This window comes from Zootermopsis nevadensis, unplaced genomic scaffold (assembly GCF_977971745.1).
Source record: "Zootermopsis nevadensis isolate Lab colony 2312 unplaced genomic scaffold, Znev_1.0 Znev_ptg000050l, whole genome shotgun sequence".
Taxonomy (NCBI): domain Eukaryota; kingdom Metazoa; phylum Arthropoda; class Insecta; order Blattodea; family Termopsidae; genus Zootermopsis; species Zootermopsis nevadensis.
The window spans coordinates 4,580,033-4,599,070 of NW_028259182.1; the positions used below are offsets into that span (position 1 = coordinate 4,580,033).

The window sequence follows — 19,038 nt, forward strand, 5'->3', positions numbered from 1 at the left end:
GTTATTCATTGGTTGATGCATTAAACTATTTAGAGCTTCTGAGCAGTGTTGTGTCATACCTGAGGGCAAGTGCAGTGTGGATCATGATAATTGTCTAGCCAGCAGCTTCCACCATGTTCACATACATCTCCTCCGCATCCTGTACCGTCACAGTCGGCAATATTACGAGCTGCCGTGATGTGGTCACGGTCTAGTGCTGTGCGATCCCAATTTAACGACAATTGACGGATACAGCCTTTGAATGGAACTGGTAATCCAGAAACTGAACCAACAGGAAGTTTGGATAGATCTGGTGCTCCTCCTGCGATGCATAACACATGTTTGATGTAATCACAGTTTGTTGACTTCGGAATGATAAATGTGAGTAATGTGCTGAGTACTTGATTAAAATTACTAACCAAGGTAAAGAGGGCTGCCGCTAGTTGGCAGCATCTCTCCAGGAAGCATTCCTGCACTGTGCACTATGCCATCCACTCGGAGAAAAATGCGTCGACCGCGATGCTCGGCAACTACACGGTGCCACTCTCCAATCGCGAGCACATGTCCACTGCGCACTACAATAGGTTCGCCACGCTTACGAAGCTTCCCTTCAAAACGCAAGATTGTGTTATCACTTTTATGTAATTGTATTGTAGCATATTAACTGTTCTGTAATGTAATAGTATACTTCTAACTGCAATGGTTATCGAGCTTTAATGACTTACAGTGTGTGTAAAGAATGGAAAAAATGGTGAGATAATTGACAGGAATCAGGAGGTCTCAAGAACAAGAGCTCATTATATCTCTGTTCACAAATTCTTGATAAACTATTGTGTCCCACTGTGATAACGCACCCCTGTTAGCGGGCGTAGCAGGTGTGTTTTACTTTAATAGTACTGTCCTCAGAAATTTTTGTACCTGATGCTAATCGCAGCTCTAGCACTCCTCCTTGCAGCGACAGTGACAAGAAACTATTTCCATCTTGCTGCCCAAGAAACATCAACAATCCTCGGTCACAAAGTGGTCGCACCTCGATATCAATTAACGAGTGTTGGTCGTGCAGCTCCACTGGAGGCAGGGAGAGGTAAGAACGTGTACCAGAGAAGGCTACGTCGGAAAGGGCTTCATCTAAAATGAAACAAAAGCATTTACAAAACTTGAAGGAAATATTACTGACGGAACCACATGCTGCAGGAGTCTGATGTTATACCTCTTTCACAAAATGTTCCTGCCTTGCCAAGAGGACAGTCGCATTCATATCCAGTGGACAGAGGAACACACGTTGCTCCAGAGCTGCAGTTGTGTCTCATTAAATCGCATGGATTGAAACGAAGAGCACATATGGGCCCAAACCAGCCCTCGGGGCATAAACATCTGCAAAGAAAAGTGGATAGTTAAACAATCATTTTATGCAGTTAGAACTAGCAGAAGATGGTTCCACATGTATTGATTCCATTGCACACTTGGGGGGGGGGGGGAGTTGATGTAGGTGACGCAGTAGACACCGAACATCAATGCAGAGATGGACAGACCTTTAGCCCTCAGGCTGAAGTGAATGTCAGGTTAAACCAGACTTGTTGTGGGGCTCACAGATTTTCCTATTTAGGTTGTATCTGGGCTCTTTCCGTGGGGTTAAAGCAACTGGAATGTAAATCTGACCACGCACTTGTAGCTAGTGCCAAGGTTAATGTATGTGGCTTTATGGCATGATGCGTAGGTGCAGGGACAGCTCTTATCTTTATCTTATTAGATGAAGTTGTCTTGTTTAACCATTAAGAATAGAGCCCCTGGTATGTAGACCTACTGAAAAGGACCATTTACAGCATGTACTGAGTTTTATGTTCGTCTGTCTAGCCAGTGTGCTCTGTCGAACCGAGAAGTGGATGTCGTGTCTGTATTTGTATACTTCTCTTGATGCTTTATACACCTGTCCCTCCCGCAAGCTGTACAACTGTTAAAGGAAAGGAAGAAGGAGGGAGACGTCACACATACGTGTATGTGGCACCATGGTGAAGGCAGGCTCCTCCGTGTTGACAGGCGTGTTCATGACATTCGCTCGTTCCACACTGTCCAACGCTGCGACCAGTTGCAGGTTGAGTCCTTTGAAGGGCTACTGCTATACGTCCAGCTCGCAGCTCCACATCAAACAGGCAGCCGGAAAATCCCGAGTGCAAGGGCAAGTCATGAGGCAGTAAGGAGAAATTCCTTGATTCGTGGCCTCCTGAAAAATGAATCTACTGTAATGTGGCTCATCGTATGGGTACATGTGATATGTTACATGTTACAGCACTTCTTCTTAAGCATCAAACCCAGTAGCTGAATATCTGAATTCAAGACATTTCTACATTATACCAAGTTACACGCTGTGGTGAGATCTAAGAGTAATAAATTTAAAACTGGTTTGAGTTATTGGTGTCTTCATGTAATTAAGCATTTTTGTGGGACATCTGCTTTGCCTGTCAGAATGAATCAAGAGGACATGTTTTGAATATAAACAAAAATTCTATTTTAATATACAAAGAAAACTGTACTGTAGGTATAATGACAAAGTGACACCCCTGGTTGTCGTACAATAACATGTCATCACATTTATATCGGAACATTTTTCAAGGTCATCCTAACGTATTTGTTTTGTAATCTTTGGTTTGACATGATCAACTTAATTCTATTTTTTATTTTTAAAAGTGACAGTTATTGCTAATTACTGATCTACAGAAATAAATTTAATTTGTCATCTGTCATTTATGATGATCTATCATGCCTCTTTTTATAATGCTCTTTACAGATTTTTGCTATTTCAAAGCCTACTTTTATTTAACTTAAGTGAGACCTATGTGACTGACTTAAAATTTTTCTTATAATGTTAAAAGCTATTTTTTCTAGTTATTTTGGTATTTATGTAATTCTTATGGTTGACATCAAAATTATTCATCACCTGATTACAGCATGAGCCAATTTTATTTCTTAAATGTTATGGGTACATACATACATCAATCAAGTCTGCATCCATCATAACTAATGACAGATTTGCTACTTTCTTCATACTGTTATTTAGACTTGCCAAGATAAAGCAGAGATCTCGTGTTAAGTTGCGAGAGACGTCCTGGAGATCTGGAACTAACGTTCTGAAGATTGTCTACCATGAGCCAAGCAACTTGTCCTATTCTACCCAGTCTCACTGTGTGAGGACGATTTGCTCTCTGAGTCACAGGGTGAGGTGTGAAAATCCTTCGAGGACCTGAAAGAATAATTATTTGAACATGTAATATGTTTAAAATTTTACAGCCTTGTTTAAAAAATATTCATATGAATCTTTTTTTTTTAATGTGAAGAAAATGGATTTTATTTAAAAATTTATCTAATGTTATACCAGATCCAAGGTTCCATGTCAGCACCACATATCCTTGAATGAAGCTGACAGACAGATGGTCAGCTCTGGAGTCATGGAAGCCATCTTGTCCAACAAATACCATGAGTGCTATTTGATCAACTGTTGATGGAATGAACTTGAACTTTAACTCCATACTGTTATGTATGGCCCCTGGTATGGGGTAGGCTGCGTAGGATGCGAGGCCACCTACAGAGGAGAAAAATGAAGGCTGACCAACCTCAAGATCTGAAATATCAAACAAATAGTACATTATTTATATATTTTTTTAATCAAGTTTTATATTCGGTTCATCACTTTGAATTCTAATGAATTGTTAAAAAGATCTGTTTTCAGTGTTTTGGCTGTGTTATACTCATTGTAAATTTTTTCATGTTAGATTTAGCTGAACAAAACTGTTATATAGCATATGGTTATTTTTAAGGCAACTGTTCGCTTTTACATTTAACTTAAATTGTCTCATTCAGAAGTTCAGCATTGCGGCTAAACTTAATGTATGTACTTATATTGGAGTATTCCATTGTGTGTCGTACACAACAGTTATTTACAGTAATCAGCCAACAACACGTATCTAATACTGTCATTTGTGCATTTATAAAATCACCTATACCGCTGTGGCTGTTCAGGAACAGTCCAGTTTTGTTGTCTTGTGTTCAGTGTCAGTAGTTATGAATAATCCTAGTAATATGTGTAGTATTACTTTACCATGTTCGCAGTAGATCCCATGTTTCCCTAATGGACAGAGGCAAAGGAATCCACTTCCAGGATATGGCACACAAGTAGAACCGAACTGACATGGATTATCTTCACAAATTGACTGTTCGCATGTTACTCCCACAAATCTAAAATAAGGTAAAAAATATGTGTGTACGATGACACTTCCGCGGTTGTTAATTAATCGTCTTTATCACATTAACCATTCATTGTCATAAAATTTAAGTCTTTATTAACATAAAATAGCAAAGGAATGTTGTTAAAATAGTGATTGTTATTTTTTTATAATACAGTAATAGTAAATTAAACTAGTTATATTAACATACAGAATCAAAGAATGTTATTGAATCTGCTAGTCACTGTTCTTACCCTGACGGACATAGGCAGGTCCACTTGTCGTAATGCTCCACACACGTTGCACTTCCAAAGCAAGGATTTGATAGACATGCAAGTGATGGACATTCTGTAACATCATATCCGTTAACTGCGTCTCTGTAGATGTTCTTGGTCACGTTGTCAATCTAAAATAATGAAACATAATCTATCATGAACATTTTTGAAAATAATAAGCTGTAACTTAACATAATTATCCATATTTGCTTTTGTGCAGTGAATCTGTATTGTGTTTATTTAATTGTTTGAATACACTTGTACAAAATAATTACAATGTTAGTGATACTATGCACTTAATTTTGCCTTGGTCATTATAATTTGGACATTCACAGTATAAAACTCAGTAGAATGAATACAAATTTATTGGGGCCCCAAATTTAGTCATTCCCCTAATATTAGGATCCACCATATGACATTGTTATGGCAATCTGTTGTATTAGAAGTGTTGAAATTCTCTTTGCAATGAATTTGTGTGCTGTTGAAAGACTCTTGGGCTACAAGCCGATTCCGGTGGCTGAATGGTGAATAAACCACATCTTCTGTCAACGTTTCAGGAGCAATCTCTGCTCTCATCCTCGGGGCTGCTGTGTAACAAATCTGATCCTTTCTAGAGTGCTCGCAGGTGGGAACTGGCGGTGGACAGCATACCATACTACCTGCTGTCCACCACCAATTCCCATCGGCGAGTGTGCTACAGAGAACCAGATTTGTTACGCAGCAGCCCTGAGGATGAGACCATTCAGCCACCTGATGCGGCTTGTAACCCAAGAGTCTTTCATCAACTTCAGTCGCCGCGAAAGCTTCACTTTGTACATATATGTGCTGCTTGTGCTTATTTCATTGACAACGGGTTGCAGTCAAGCCACGGTGATCCAGGTTGGTGCCGTGTCTCTTTCTTTCAGTGCTGGTTGCAACTTTTATTTTTTTCTAACAACTGTATTTTATTTTCTAGGAATTAAGAGGCAATGAATATGGAATTTACCATGAGATCTTGCATGCAGCCTGTAAATCCATTGGTTACTGGAGCCTCATTTGGGGCTAAGAACTGTGGAGGAATTCCTGCCAGGTGTAGCCACGAATTAGCTCTGGTGTGAGTAGGAGTTGCAGCTATTTGTTCCCCACTCATTACTAACGTACTGTTAATGTGCAATGAAGCAGCACAACGTCTGAATTCTCCACTAGGAGGAAGGAGCTCTAACCTGAAATGATAATGGATTCCTATTTAACCTGTTCTCTTCACATTCAGCGCCTTGCGTTATAAACAGTGTATAATCTGCCATTCAGATGAGTTTTTTAAATATTTATTTACTTAAATTATGAGATGAGTTGAATCATGAACAACATTGAAACTGAAACGCTGAAGACCTTTCTACTTCTTTTTGACACTGTCAAATGAAAGTTACAATTGAACGTGGAAAACTGTGTTTAAGGTTCAAAATCTTTTGCTGTTAATTAGATGGAACTTCAGCTTCAGAACAGCTTGGCTGCTTTGTCAAATTCGTAATACACTCATTTCTACGATGTTTATTTGGAACATAGCAGTCTGCCATCGTGTATCATGAAATAACACAGAGTAGACAGTTAATGCTAATTTATTATACCTTTTACCTTAAAACCTCCTGAAGATATCCTCTGGAAAACATTTTATAAACCACTGTTTTGAGGGAACGTGTCTGTCACAGATTTTACAAAATACACATGTGAGCTGGCATAGCTCAGTCAATGTTGTGACTGGCTACGGATTGGACGACCAGGGTTCGATCCCCGACGGGAGCAGAGGAATTTTCCTCTGGCATCTCCATCAAGACTGGTTCTGGGGCCCACCCAGCCTCCTATCCAATGGGTACCAGGATCTTTTCCCAGGGGTAAAGCGAGACTGGAGTGTGATGCTGACCCCATCTAGTGCTGATGCCAAGAATGAGTAGGAGCTATACCACCTCTCCCCTGAAGAGCGTACATGGAATATAGTAAGACAGCTTTTATTTTACATTTTACACATGTTTACTTACGTGACTTGTATAACGAGATCAAATCCATTGTTAACTTGAAATTTCACTTCGCTGAAGAGCATTGTTTGGATTCCACAGGAGAACTGGAACTTCAGGAGCCCATCTTCAAGGTAGAGGTACATGTACATATGAGGCGTGAGATGGGCGTACAGCAAGATGCCCATAGGAGCCATCGTTCGAGCTATCAGTTCAATATGAGTTCCGGTGCTGTTGCTTAGTCTGTGACTGAGGTACGATCGTCCTGTGAAGGCGGCTATCTTGATCCCAGTATAGTCTTGACACAGTGCTCCTTGCCAACCAAACTTGCATATGCACTGCAACAGATCAGATACATGGACCTACATTTTTTTATATCTGTTATTCAGAAAAGAATAGTCAGTCTTTCTGTCACAGTGGCTCAGCATTGTATGGGTAACTTACTTCTTGCATGTCATTATGCTAGAAATTCAGTCATTTGTTTGTTGATAAAGGCTTTCTTTGTTAATGTAGCTAAAATCGTGGAATTTAACCCCTTTCTGTGAAATTAATCGGGATGTAAGAAATCTAAATATTCTTCTTCCATTTAAAACATCAATCCCAGCCATCCGATACCAATGACAGGGGTTACATTCCTGATAGTTGACCTGCTACCAGTACCTGAAGCACATGAATCCAACACCCTTCAAGTCTATTTCCCAGATATACATTTTAATATTATCCTATCTACACCTAGGTCTTAGGAGTGGTTTCTTCCCTTCAGACTTTCCAACCAAAAATTCTCTATGCATTTATCATCTCCCCCATATCATCCATCTCATCCTCTTTTTGACTTCATCGTTGTAATGATATTTGCTGAAAAGTACAGGCTGTGGAGCTCCTCATAATGCAGTTTTCTCCAGCTTCCCGTCACTTCATCTCTCTCTGGTCCAGATATTCTCTGAAGCACTCTGTTCTCCAACACCCCCCCAATCTGTGTTCTTCCCTTAACATGACATTCCAGATTTGACACCCATACAAAACAGCAGGTAAAATTATAGTTTTGTATATGTTAATCTTTACTTTTTTAGATATTAGAAGCAAAGACAAAAGGTTAGCCCCACGCCCAACCCCCAAACTGGAGGACTGTTGACTGTCTGTCTCTGTATATTCAATATTTTCAAGTAACCTCCATATCTGCAAACATTCTCCTCCATCTGCAAATGCGTTAAATTACAGTCTGAGTACTATGCAAATATACACTTACCTGAGGGCCTTCTTTGGTGTGAACACAAGTTCCTCCATTATGACAGGGGGTTATGCTGCAATCTGGCACGTCTGTTGATGAAGGATATCGATCAGAAGTGAACTCTGTAGGCACGAGTGTGTCAGTTGTCATCATATCTGGAGTACGCGGAGAAGTTGTAAGGAAAAATGTGACAGGGTATTCGCTCGATGATTCATTGCTGACAGGTGTAGTAAATTCCCCACCTACGGTCGTGTTCTCTGAAGGCACTTCTTCTGTGAGAGGAGTAATCGCAGTCACTGGATACAGGGAAATTGCAACTGTAGACTTCTCAGATGAAGATGGCATCGTACCTGAGGCCTCGTCTGTTGATATGGGTGTGGGAGATGTTGATTCTTCACTTTTGACAATTGGAGGAAGTTCTGAAGATATGCCGGCAGTGACAATTGAAGCGCTTGACAGTTCTGGAGAGGATGTTGAAGTTGATTCTTCTGTTCTGTTAGAATACAGTGTTGAAAGAGTTTCAAGCATTTCCGATGTTGACGTTCCTTCAGTTGGACTAGTTTCTGGAATCTTGGATGATGTTAGTGGAATTTCACTCTCAGTGAGAAAGGTATATATTTCAGTTTCTGTTTTGGTGGTTACATTGGCTTCACTCGCAGTTGATACTTCTGAAGAAGTTACAGATCCAGTGAAAGTAGAAATGGAAGATGATGTTGAAGGCACCACTGTAGATGTTGTTTCGGTAATTCCAGAAGAAGTTACTTCTGGTATGAGACTGGACATTGTTTCACCAAATGATGTGAATTTGGAAGATAAAGATACCATCTCAGAAGCTGAGGTTTCAGAAAGTGAATATATATCATGAGTGGTCGATTCAGACACCTGTGGTGAAGTTTGTGAGGAAGGCACAAAATATGTTGAAACTTCAGAAGTAATTCTAGTCTCTTCTGTTGAAAACATTATTTCTGTTGTTTGTCCAGTAGGGGTTACAATTGGCCCTGTAACATTTCTGGCAACAAATGTTGAAGGCACTTCAGTTATGAATGAAGGTGTGGACTCTGTACTTATTGAAGGAAGCAGTGTTGTTACGGACGGTAGGATATAAGAACAGTTAAGCTGTTCATTTTCAGTGATGAGACATTCACAGAATTGACCTGTCAGATTAGGTGGACAGGAGCAGGTGTAGCTGTCCACGCCGTCCAAGCACGTTCCGCCATTCAAACACCTGCGCACGTGAGATGACAGTTTGTATCGAGTGTCTCGTAATAATTCAGAGCATGCTTTTAATGAGATTTCTGTCATAAATATAAAACAATCTGTCAAGCTTCTACCTTGGTCCAAGTTGACACTCGTCATACTGAAACTGGCATCGATCCCCATGGTAGTCGGGCACACAGTAGCATACTCTCATTCCATCCTCCATTAGGCAGAGAGCATCGTTCTCGCATGGACTAGTGACGCAGTGATGAAGCTTCACCTCACAGTTCTTACCTGTGTATTCTGTAACAACATAACAGTGGAATCCTGTCATTATATAATCTTGGTTATCTTCAGCTAGACGTAGAATAGTGTTCTAACATCTCCGTCATCTGTTATCCATCCTGAGATGTGAGGGTCTTACCAAAGGGACAAGCACAGGCGTAGTCTGCGTGGCGATCGACACAAACACCACCGTTCAGACACGGTGAAGAAGCGCATTCATCAGTGGGAGTTTCACACACTGCACCGGTCCAACCTTAAATTACATTAAATTTTAGTTTAGACAGTGGAACTAGTGCATGTTTTGCTGATTGGTAAAGATTTTGATATCGTACCTTCGAGGCAAGAACACGTGAACGAATCTCCTCGTCCCTCAATACAGATTCCTCCATTCATGCAACGGGATTCTTCTGTGGTGTTGCACACAGCTTCATCAGTCTCACAGAACAAACCTAGTGACAAAATGAAGTTTGTAGAGATGTCTTCTGTACAACTCACAACCTGGATGTCTATTTTAATATTATCATCCTAATTAATTCCTCAATCTACTGTTTGCCCCTTACTGTGTGGTTTTCCAGACTTTATATACCATGTGTAATCTTATTCTTAGCGTCTTCTAGTGTTGATTAAAGACTCTCGGGTAACAAGCTGTGTCAGGTGGCATTTCTTCCGCGGAAGAAATGGCTCATTCACCATTCACCACCTGACGCGACTTGTTATCCGAGAGTCTTTCATCAACTTCTGTCGCCGCAAAAGCTTCACTTTATACGTCTTCTAATGTATTTATAGAGAGAAACTTATTTTGGGTCAGAGGAAGGGCAGGGTAGGGTAGGGGAGGAGTAATGATGCTAAAGAAGTTAAGAACCACTGCCATACATGTGAAGGTGAGAAATATTAAATGTTTGTACAAGAAATTACAGAAATCCACGTCATAGTGTATGAGAAGCAGTGAAAATTGTGGGCCAAATTTGAACCATTCTCATATTTATAGGCTGAAAACCATTACCGCAAGCAGTAAGAAAGTATCATGCAAGCATGTTTAGCATTCTTACCAGAATACCCAGGAGGACATACGCAGGTGTAGCCATTGATGTCATCCAAGCAAGTGGCATTGTTGAAGCAAGGGTTAGAATCGCATTCATCTAGGTTTTCTTCACACGTGTCACCTGTGCCATTTAATTAGGGGGAAAAAAGCTTTGATAAACCAAATTAATTTGTGCCAAAAATTAAGTGACGGTATTTGTAAAATGTTAGTGTGCATTTTTTATATCTCATTTCCTTCCAGTAAGGGTTATATATCTGCAAGAAATACCTGTGTAACCATCAGGACATGTGCAGTTAAAAGCAGCCACGCCATCCTGGCAAGTTCCTCCATTTAAACACGGCGAAGACCAACATTCGTCCCAGTTAGTCTGACACTGAACTCCAGTGTAGCCATCGATGCAGTAACAAGTGTACGAACTAGAAGTATCAAACAAAGGAATAATCTTTTGCAAAGAGAAAACCTGGTAATGCTTTCATATGAGTAGGATGAATGAAAAATGAGATAGTTCTAAAAATTCGGCTGTTAATTTTTCTCTGTACAATAGTCTGAATTGTATTTTCTGAGAAAGAGATTAATTTAATTTATACTGCTGTGTCTAGGATGAAAATATCAGTGGATAAATGCTTGTTTGTTCTCTACATGCATTTATTTGGTGTTCTTTAGCTCTAGTGTAAGCCTAAGCAAAGAATGTCGTGTGCGCCCGTTGACGTCTGTATATTTCATCTTTCAGCTAACGCCCTCAAGCACTAAGCAAACCTCAGACCTTCACCAGTGGGTGAAGTGATCCCAGGTGCCTGCACTTTCAGGGTTCCACCCCTACTGAGGCCACCATCTCGAGGCTTCTGTCCGATCGGGACAGCCTGGGCTTCCTCTCCCAACAAGGCTTGACACCCCTCAATGCTTTACCAAGTAGCCCCTTCCCATCAAGTTTGTTTCTTGGTGCTTAGCCCCTTGGGCGTACTGCAGCAGGGTATATCAGGAGGCCTACTACAAATTAAGTATATGAAAAGAGTAGTGATAACAAATGGATGGTTACTTTTGATATTAATTGTTATACGTATAAAAATGAGGTTATAAGGTTAAACATCGTGTGGTATAAAGAACACCTTTCTAATTTTCGTATTCCTTTCTCTGTGTTCCTAAAAAATAGAAATGCAAGGGCAGTAGGACTCATTAATCTATGAACATTCTTGGTGAGTAACACTTAAATGTTTATAGAATTAAATCTTTGGCAAGTGAAACACAAATATAGAAAATTAATTTTTTGTGTTGTTTGACAATAGTTTATTTAAATGTTTCAAACAGAATAAGACAAGGATTTCTGTGTGTATGTGTGTTTTTAATACGTAGTTTGAGTGTGTATAAAATGGCTGTAAAATTAGTATTATTATCAGTTAAATTAATGTGCCAATATTTATTAATTTCCAAACTTTTACCTGTTGAGGTGATCGATGCAAATTCCATAAACGCAGGGGTTGCTGAGGCAGGCAAAACCAGCAAATGTAAATTTGAGGAATGCCCAAGTGGCACACGCGGCCACCAGCAGGTGTTTATTGGAGGACCGCATGGGGCATCCTTGCTCCAACTTCTGTGTCTTGTACACCCTGCATCAAACATGCACAGCTTCTGGTATTTGTGGTGCGAGTACAGCATTTACGTGACTACTTGCAGTTCATGTGTTGTACATTGTTCATAGTTTTATTTAAAAAAGCGTATGTTTGTAGAATGACAGAGCACAAATATTCTTTATTGTACCCACAAATGAGGTGAAACTTTATTATGAATTAGTTTAATTGCATAGATTATGCAGTGAGAGATAGTAAATGACAAACAAAGAGGATGTGATCTCTCCACAAAATTCCAGAATGCTTTCACGTCAAACTACAGGTTTTAAAATGTTGCTCAGTGCAGCCAAGAAATATACAGGATGGGACATAATTAGTCATCTGGAGGAAAGTATGGGAGTATTCTAGGCACTTTTTGTGATCTCTCGCCTGCAGTTCTCGTAACAACTGAATCTTGTACGGAAAATTATCTAAATTTTGTGTCAAGATTTCTGCGAAACTCTCTCTGCGTCAGCGAAACTAAGCAATTGTTTGTGAAATAATTCAACAATTGCTTCATTCTGCTAGACTTTATAGCAATTCCTAATAATTTCCCAAGCCTCTACATTATTTCTGCAAAATAGAAATCTTATAAAATAAAATAAAATCCAGTTATATAAATTGAGATGATTAATTTTGCATCGCTTGGTATAAAATATGTGTAATAGAAATCTACATGTGAGTAAGCACCAGAGGTATATTTGGCCTATTCATTGTCGCCATAAGCACTAAGACACGCATGCCTTTCTTGTGGACGCCTATCGTACCAAGGCGGACACAAGATTCCGAAAATGCGAAGAAGGGCCAAAGGATGACATAACACGACGCCGAGCGACGTGAGGTAGCCAGTTGTCAACGTTTGTCTCTCGCAGAGGAGCCCAATCTGATGACCTCAGGATGTCATACCACTACCACACGACGTTGGCAGACCGACGCCAAGTGTCGCGGCGACTGTCGCCCCGATCCCCACACGAGGAAATGAATAAAGCGAAGAGGGACCTCGGGACGACGCTGGCCGACACTCATCCTTCCCCAAAAAACAAAACTGGAAAGGTTTAATTTGAAGATGGCCGTCTTCTGGGTTGTTGCACCTTGTAGTCTGGTAGAAGTTTGCCGACGTTTCAGAGGTCCTTGCTGATTCCATCATCAGGGCGATGAGTGGCAGTAAGTCCACTAATTGTTGGAAAGAAAACATTAAAGCGGGCCCGGATTCACATAACTAATACTTGGAACCTGAAAATAAAATTACTTTCCGAAACGAACCTTCCTTTCGGGCGTTTCGAAGTTAATATACACAAGGAAGGTGCCAATGTTGGAGGGAAATTTTTATAAATTCTGCATATTCTTTGACTTTCCAAAGAACCTCTTCTCCCAATGTGCTGTGCGGGAAAGAAAAGCGATACACTTGCCCGACAATAATTGAACTGTTAACGATACTTTGTATCTGTTCAATAAGCGATCTTGCCAGGCTGCGTATCTCTCAGAGCAGTAATTGTATAAATTACTTGGCCATCACAGGACTAACTCGACATCCACATAAGAGGTGAGGTCACCAAGTATGTAAGTTTAAGTCCGTTTTATTAACCTAACCTCAGACACAAATTTCCCGTGTCACTTATGAACATGACACGTAATTTGTTGTGGTAGGCCTGTATTGCTGAACACACACACACACGCAAAGCTCTTTAACATGTGATACTTCTCTGCGTCAACATGGCAGGCTCTTTGTGATATTCAGGGTTTTTTTTTACCGCGGTGAAAATTTGGCTTGTGGTGTTGTGGTACGTGACGAATCGTACTTTGAACGTGGTTAGCCAGGTTTCAGAGGATCCTACTACCGCCATCTTCAAGATGGAAATATATTCCACCGAAACGCTACAACACTACAATACGAAGTATTCCAGAAAACCAAAGTATTGTTAAAATTAAGCTAATGTATGAAATTGTTTTTCTTTAATTTATGTTTCTAGCCTCCGCCCCAAATTAATTCCTAGGACTGCCACATGTATTTCAATGCCTCCCTATTTGGACGATTTTGCAGCAGCTGAACTTGCTGACTCTCCATGTTGCTAGTAAACTGAAGATTACACTTCATATAAAATCAATGAACAAACTTAGTATTTAAATACATGAGCACAATCGATAAAAGCGGAAGATGCGCACAATTTTTTTAAAAAGTTTGAATAATACTTGTGGTTTACGGTGTTATAGAAGTTACTTACTCGTAGTTTTCGGCTTGGGAATTTATTGCATGAAACAGAAATAAATTAAATATATGGAAAATATTTATGAACAATTGGGAGATTGCCTTTCATTAAACCACCTTACTATAGAAATAATACAAATCAAAACTATAATCCACGTGCTTCAAAATATTGAGCGTAGTAAAAAATATGCACGTGCTTCGTACGGGAAGTGCATGGTATACACTGAATAAAAAATAAGAACTTTTAAGATGGCACGTGAAGGAAGTACATATTGATTCTTTTGGTGGCTTCCCGCAGGCCAACGCTGTCCAAACCACAGCCTCGGTTTGAAAATCAAACCTTCCAATTAATCTATTCGCTTTTAATTAATCACGTTTCTTAATAGCTAATGTCACTTACTTTTGATTTTATCCCTTGTTCCTTTTTTAGTGGCGGTTATTCCAAGAATAGACTTTGCGTCAACCATACACACCTTACAATGTATTTTGTTCCACAAAGTAGGTACCTGCTGCGTGTATCCATGACAACCATAGGCCTAAATAACATAGAGGGGTGTACCGCCTGCGTGTTTAAAAAAGCGGATCTAGTGACTTATTCAGTTTCTTGTGATCGATGTTGGTATTATGCTACTCCATACATCAATACCAACATATTCAGTTTTCCAAAATTATATAGCTTTGTCGCGGTGTGAGTCGGCCGTGAACCACAATACAATTGGCATATTAGATAATGTATCTAGGTCGGTTTTATGTAGGTGTGCCGGTAGAGGTGAAAGGCGTTTGTTACGAGGACAAGTGAACGAGTGCACTTTGGCGTGTGCAGTGACTGCTCGTAAGAAATCAAATATCGACCAAACGTGGTTTGTGATGGACGAGATTTAAGATTTGATACAGGAAAAGCAGAGGTATTTCTGAAATTTCTTTTCTTTGAAATGCTGCTATATTATTTTCAATAGCCATTACCACATTAGTATACAGTTCCAGTGTTTGTTAATAGCTGTGTGAATATTTCTTTCATCACAACTGTTACAGATTATCATAGCAACAGAACGAGGTTTTTGGGACGAAATATCATCCTGGATTTTGACTTTCTGTCCTTTAACTTTGTTTAAAAGGAGGATGGATCTGAACTGAAAATAAAATTGTCTCTGTGCCTAAGTGTTATGCATAGGCCGACACATTGTTCAGTGTCCATACATTTGATGAACCTGACGTTTTGATAGCTGGCTGTACTCCCATCTCCAGGTGACTGGTTGTCATTATACTGACTGACTTCAAATTTTGTTGTTGTTTGTGATATTAGGCAGATGAATCACATAAATTATAAATATCTTCAGAAGACGATTTTAAGATTAGTGGTACCATTGTGGTCTGAAACCAATATCTTTGAACACTAAGTTAGGTGATAAGTACAACAATTTCTACTGCAATAATTTAGTCGTATGGCATTTATTTGCAGGGTTAGTCACCAGTGAATTGTAATGGACACGGATCCCGGAATTCTGTGTTTTCAGCATTGCAACTCCAAGGTGTTCTGTTTTAAACTGCCTGAGAAGTGTCCGTTATGCAGCAGTCATCTATCAACTGCACATTTCAGGCTGTTACCTTTCAGGTAATTGGTAAATGTTATTCTGAAATGTGTCTCTAGTAAAAGAAAGGCCTACGGACTGAACGGTTATAGCCGAAAAGCTCCTGGTAAAGGAGGGTCCCCACCCCCAAAGGCCAGAGTCAGAATTCATACCTAGGAAATGACAGAATGATAGGAACTCTTTCCCTGTATAAAAGATGGCCAGAGCCTGAAGCTGACCACTCACCAACACACAGTCCGACGATCGTGAACGCACACTTCTTTACATTTGCTCATCTAAAATGACCGTGACACCGCTGAAGTTTAGTTAAGCAGTCTGTTCCGGCTGTAAAATTGTCTCAAATGTAAATATGATTACGTTACAGAATCCCGTACCCATTTGTGCGAGCGGTCCAGTACCCATGCTCCATAGTGATCAAGCCCACCACTGGCGATTTTTTACAGTAGGTATATTATTGTTCCCCGCTAATTGCTGTAGTTGTTCTGAATGAAGTGGACTGATGAAAATCAAACCTTGTATGTGTAAACCAGTACATTTTCCAGGAGACACTAAAAGGTCTTCCAACCCTCATGTAAGACTAATTTAGTTTTCAAAATAATTGTTGTGACCATGGTTATATTTAAACCTGCGTAGACTGTTTTCATTTTTGACTGGGAAACATGTAAATATTAATAATGATATGAATAATAAATATGAGGAATAATAAAGCAATCCAGTCATACATGAGGTAAGGTGACAGTCAAGAAATTCTTCAAAGGTTCATTACCTTGTTCACAAAATCAGCTGGTCCTGTCTTAAGCCAATTAAATGCAGTCCACACACACACACTTAAACTCTGTATACATGGGATCTGTTTTAATAATATGCTCCCATTCATTCCTAGATCTTTAGATTTCCTCATTCAAATTTTATATGCATTTTTTTTGAGCCTCCTGTTACTTCCTTATATGTCCAAAGATAGTAAATTATCATCATTTTTATTGATTTTTCAGTGACTATCTGAATTGTATGGATCTGCATATCGGAGTGACAAATTCTGAAGGACGAGTTGTCGAGTTTGATAGGGCTGGCTTACAGCAATGTAGAACAGGAATGTGGTATCAGTGTCTGGTAGTGGACGGGGCAGCCGGGCCTTGGCGGGAACACTGGGACTGTACCTTGAAAGCGATGACTGACCAGGATTGCTGGTCGCCACAGAGGTGTGTTCTCACTGCAGCGTATAGGTCATTGCAATAAGTTGCATCGTCGTTGGTGTTAATGGTCTTTTGATCAAGAAACTGTTAGACATTAATCATATTTCATAACATGCTGTGTGTAAAATATATCTTTATTTTTCCGAGGCGTAACAGCCCTCTGAGAGCCAAAGCCGACTAGCTGGCCTCATGTTCACATGCCTAAGCAGAGGTGAACGATCATCCAACCAGATATACGCTGACGTGTGGTCAGCACGACGAACCCCCAGCCATTGCTAGTTTTCATGACCGGGTAAAAGTTATCTTAATTTATGGAAAGGAATTTGGAAAATTAAGGGATGAACAGCGGTGAAACTGCTGTTTCCGTCACTGTCAAGTCTTTAGAATAATACTTCATTAAATTGGATGTTTCAACCATTTTAATTCCTGAAATATGTTTAACCACACTAACCCTCAGTATTTTTTGTATATAATATTATTAAAATAGTACTTTTGTTTGGTAGGATTTGAGGTTCTCATGGCAGTGAGTCCGAAAGATGGCTGTCTTCTGGGTTGTAGCACCATGTAATCTGGTAGAAGTTTACCAACATTTTAGATGTCCTTGCTGACTATATCAAGGTGATAGAGTCCTGTTGATGGCAGCAACATTGACCTCTGAAACTTCTGTCAGACTACACAACGCTACAACCTAGAAGACAGCTCTCGAAATTGTTTTACTTGTTTGACCCTTTACGAAGAGTTTACCAATAAATCTGATGGAACAAAAACGATATAAAATCTAGGATTTCAGACTTTCGCGGCGAGTACAATCAATAAAATCTTCTTGGGCAATCAGCCGCATCAACTGGTTACTGTATTGATTGACGCAGCTGAATGCCCAAGAAGATTTTATTAATAGAAAATCTCTGTGGTGGATAGTTTGTGAATCTGACCACAACGCTTTCCTTCCAATTCCTTATTCTTTAATCATTCTGTCGTCTGATGCTTTATAGTCTGAGCTGCTGACAGTGTAATTAAATAAGCCATAAATAAATGATTTGTCTGTTCTGCTTAGTTTTTTAAGCATCTACATTAATTTCTATCACAAGGTTTAAATAAAAATGTGAGTTTTATTAATTTATGGCTGTTTCCATATGAGGAAGCTTAAAATATTATTGCATCAAGCTCGTAGCATATTCTGGTCTATTACTTAATTACTGTAGAATTATTTCTCTCTTTTCATTTAGGTATAATGAGGAGACATTCAACTGCTATACTTTCGTACTGACATTTCTGCGTAATCTACGCTATGGAAACCTGAGCAAGGCAGCCGGCAGTCGAACAGTGTTCTGCGAAAATTTCATTGTACCTCGAACGACAGCAGCAGGAAAATACATTTCTTTGTATCGCAAACTAAGTGACATGGATTGTTACATTCAGAGACATCCTGGCGCGGACGTCGCTTATGTCGCTCTGCCGAAAAGATGATGCGATGTGTTCTGTAGTGGAGATTGCTGTACGTCGTACTGCATCTGGAAATCTAAAAGAGAAGGTTTTGGATTGACACTGTCCAAACGTGGAAAGATAGTGCTTGGAAGAAATTAATGTTTTCAGAGTGTTGGTGCAGTAATGAAGTAAGTCTCTTGCTTTACTTCAGTTTTTATCTAAGTCATGGCCCAACCCAAGTTTTCTCTATGTATTTTATTTCATAAACTTTTTGTTTTTCATATTTTTGTCATCATAATCATAGCTTAAATTCCCCATAATTTTTAATACAATAAAATAATTGCTTTGCACAAATAATCAGTGTTAGAAAAAATTGTTATGCTGTTAATTGCATTGTCATGTCATAGTTATTGACTTATGACTGTTTTAAGCAGAGGAGAAGCTTAAAAAACTGGACATTTAATTCTGTCTTGGTAACTGTACTTGGTTATTATTATTATTATTTAGTGTTCTGTCTGACGACAGGTCCATATGAACAGGATCCTTCCATCCTTTTCTCGGACTGGGACCTGTTCATATACGTTCTTGGCAGATGATCCAGAAGTGGTTTGCCATTGCCTTCTTCTGTGTGTGAATGGAGTAATTGTTGGGATGCCACGGAGGAAAACTCCGTGTTGCCTAGACCATGGCCTTGCCCAACACAAGTTATAAATTCGGGCACCGCCGGGAATCGAACCCGAGACCCCAGGACTACAAGGCCAGCGTTCTAACCGCTAGACCACCGTGTACTTGGTAGAAGAGATAAAAGCT

At 39.7% G+C, this 19,038-nt stretch overlaps 2 protein-coding genes and 1 long non-coding RNA gene across 7 annotated transcripts in view; 2 read left to right on the plus strand and 1 right to left on the minus strand.

Annotated features, from left to right (window-relative positions):
- Nucleotides 1-14,778, minus strand: part of eys (eyes shut) — a 19,646-nt gene extending 4,868 nt beyond the window's left edge. Inside the window, exons 1-19 of one of the 4 annotated variants that reach the window (XM_087360940.1) lie at nt 14,422-14,778; nt 11,648-11,815; nt 10,479-10,627; nt 10,219-10,332; nt 9,502-9,618; nt 9,309-9,422; nt 9,019-9,187; nt 7,706-8,912; nt 6,484-6,797; nt 5,457-5,673; nt 4,451-4,602; nt 4,073-4,209; nt 3,350-3,595; nt 3,041-3,217; nt 1,972-2,200; nt 1,190-1,353; nt 898-1,107; nt 399-587; nt 60-301 (exon numbers count right to left, since the gene is read on the minus strand). In XM_087360940.1, coding sequence (XP_087217066.1) covers nt 60-301; nt 399-587; nt 898-1,107; nt 1,190-1,353; nt 1,972-2,200; nt 3,041-3,217; nt 3,350-3,595; nt 4,073-4,209; nt 4,451-4,602; nt 5,457-5,673; nt 6,484-6,797; nt 7,706-8,912; nt 9,019-9,187; nt 9,309-9,422; nt 9,502-9,618; nt 10,219-10,332; nt 10,479-10,627; nt 11,648-11,778 — 4,278 coding nt within the window. In that variant the 5' untranslated portion in view covers nt 11,779-11,815; nt 14,422-14,778. Of the gene's footprint in view, nt 1-59; nt 302-398; nt 588-897; nt 1,108-1,189; nt 1,354-1,971; nt 2,201-3,040; nt 3,218-3,349; nt 3,596-4,072; nt 4,210-4,450; nt 4,603-5,456; nt 5,674-6,483; nt 6,798-7,705; nt 8,913-9,018; nt 9,188-9,308; nt 9,423-9,501; nt 9,619-10,218; nt 10,333-10,478; nt 10,628-11,647; nt 11,816-12,582; nt 13,396-14,421 lie in introns of those variants that run through there. The other 3 variants (XM_087360941.1, XM_087360942.1, XM_087360943.1) reach the window with 3 other exon arrangements.
- On the plus strand, nt 258-5,561 carry LOC147871530 (uncharacterized). Its single transcript, XR_015538717.1, has 4 exons — nt 258-360; nt 3,035-3,614; nt 4,084-4,219; nt 5,427-5,561. It is a non-coding gene; the product is annotated as an uncharacterized LOC147871530 (long non-coding RNA).
- A 7-nt stretch (nt 14,779-14,785) lies between the features above and the next one.
- On the plus strand, nt 14,786-18,710 carry LOC110828144 (MKRN2 opposite strand protein). 2 transcript variants are annotated; one of them, XM_022060554.2, is made up of 6 exons: nt 14,786-14,926; nt 15,054-15,266; nt 15,481-15,633; nt 15,975-16,052; nt 16,603-16,809; nt 18,030-18,710. In XM_022060554.2, exons 3-6 carry the CDS (start codon nt 15,503-15,505, stop codon nt 18,268-18,270), a joined length of 657 nt encoding a protein of 218 aa, XP_021916246.1. In that variant the 5' UTR covers nt 14,786-14,926; nt 15,054-15,266; nt 15,481-15,502; the 3' UTR covers nt 18,271-18,710. The 2 variants fall into 2 exon arrangements, with proteins under 2 accessions (XP_021916246.1, XP_021916247.1); XM_022060555.2 differs by lacking the exon at nt 15,975-16,052.
- The last annotated feature ends 328 nt before the right edge of the window (nt 18,711-19,038 follow it).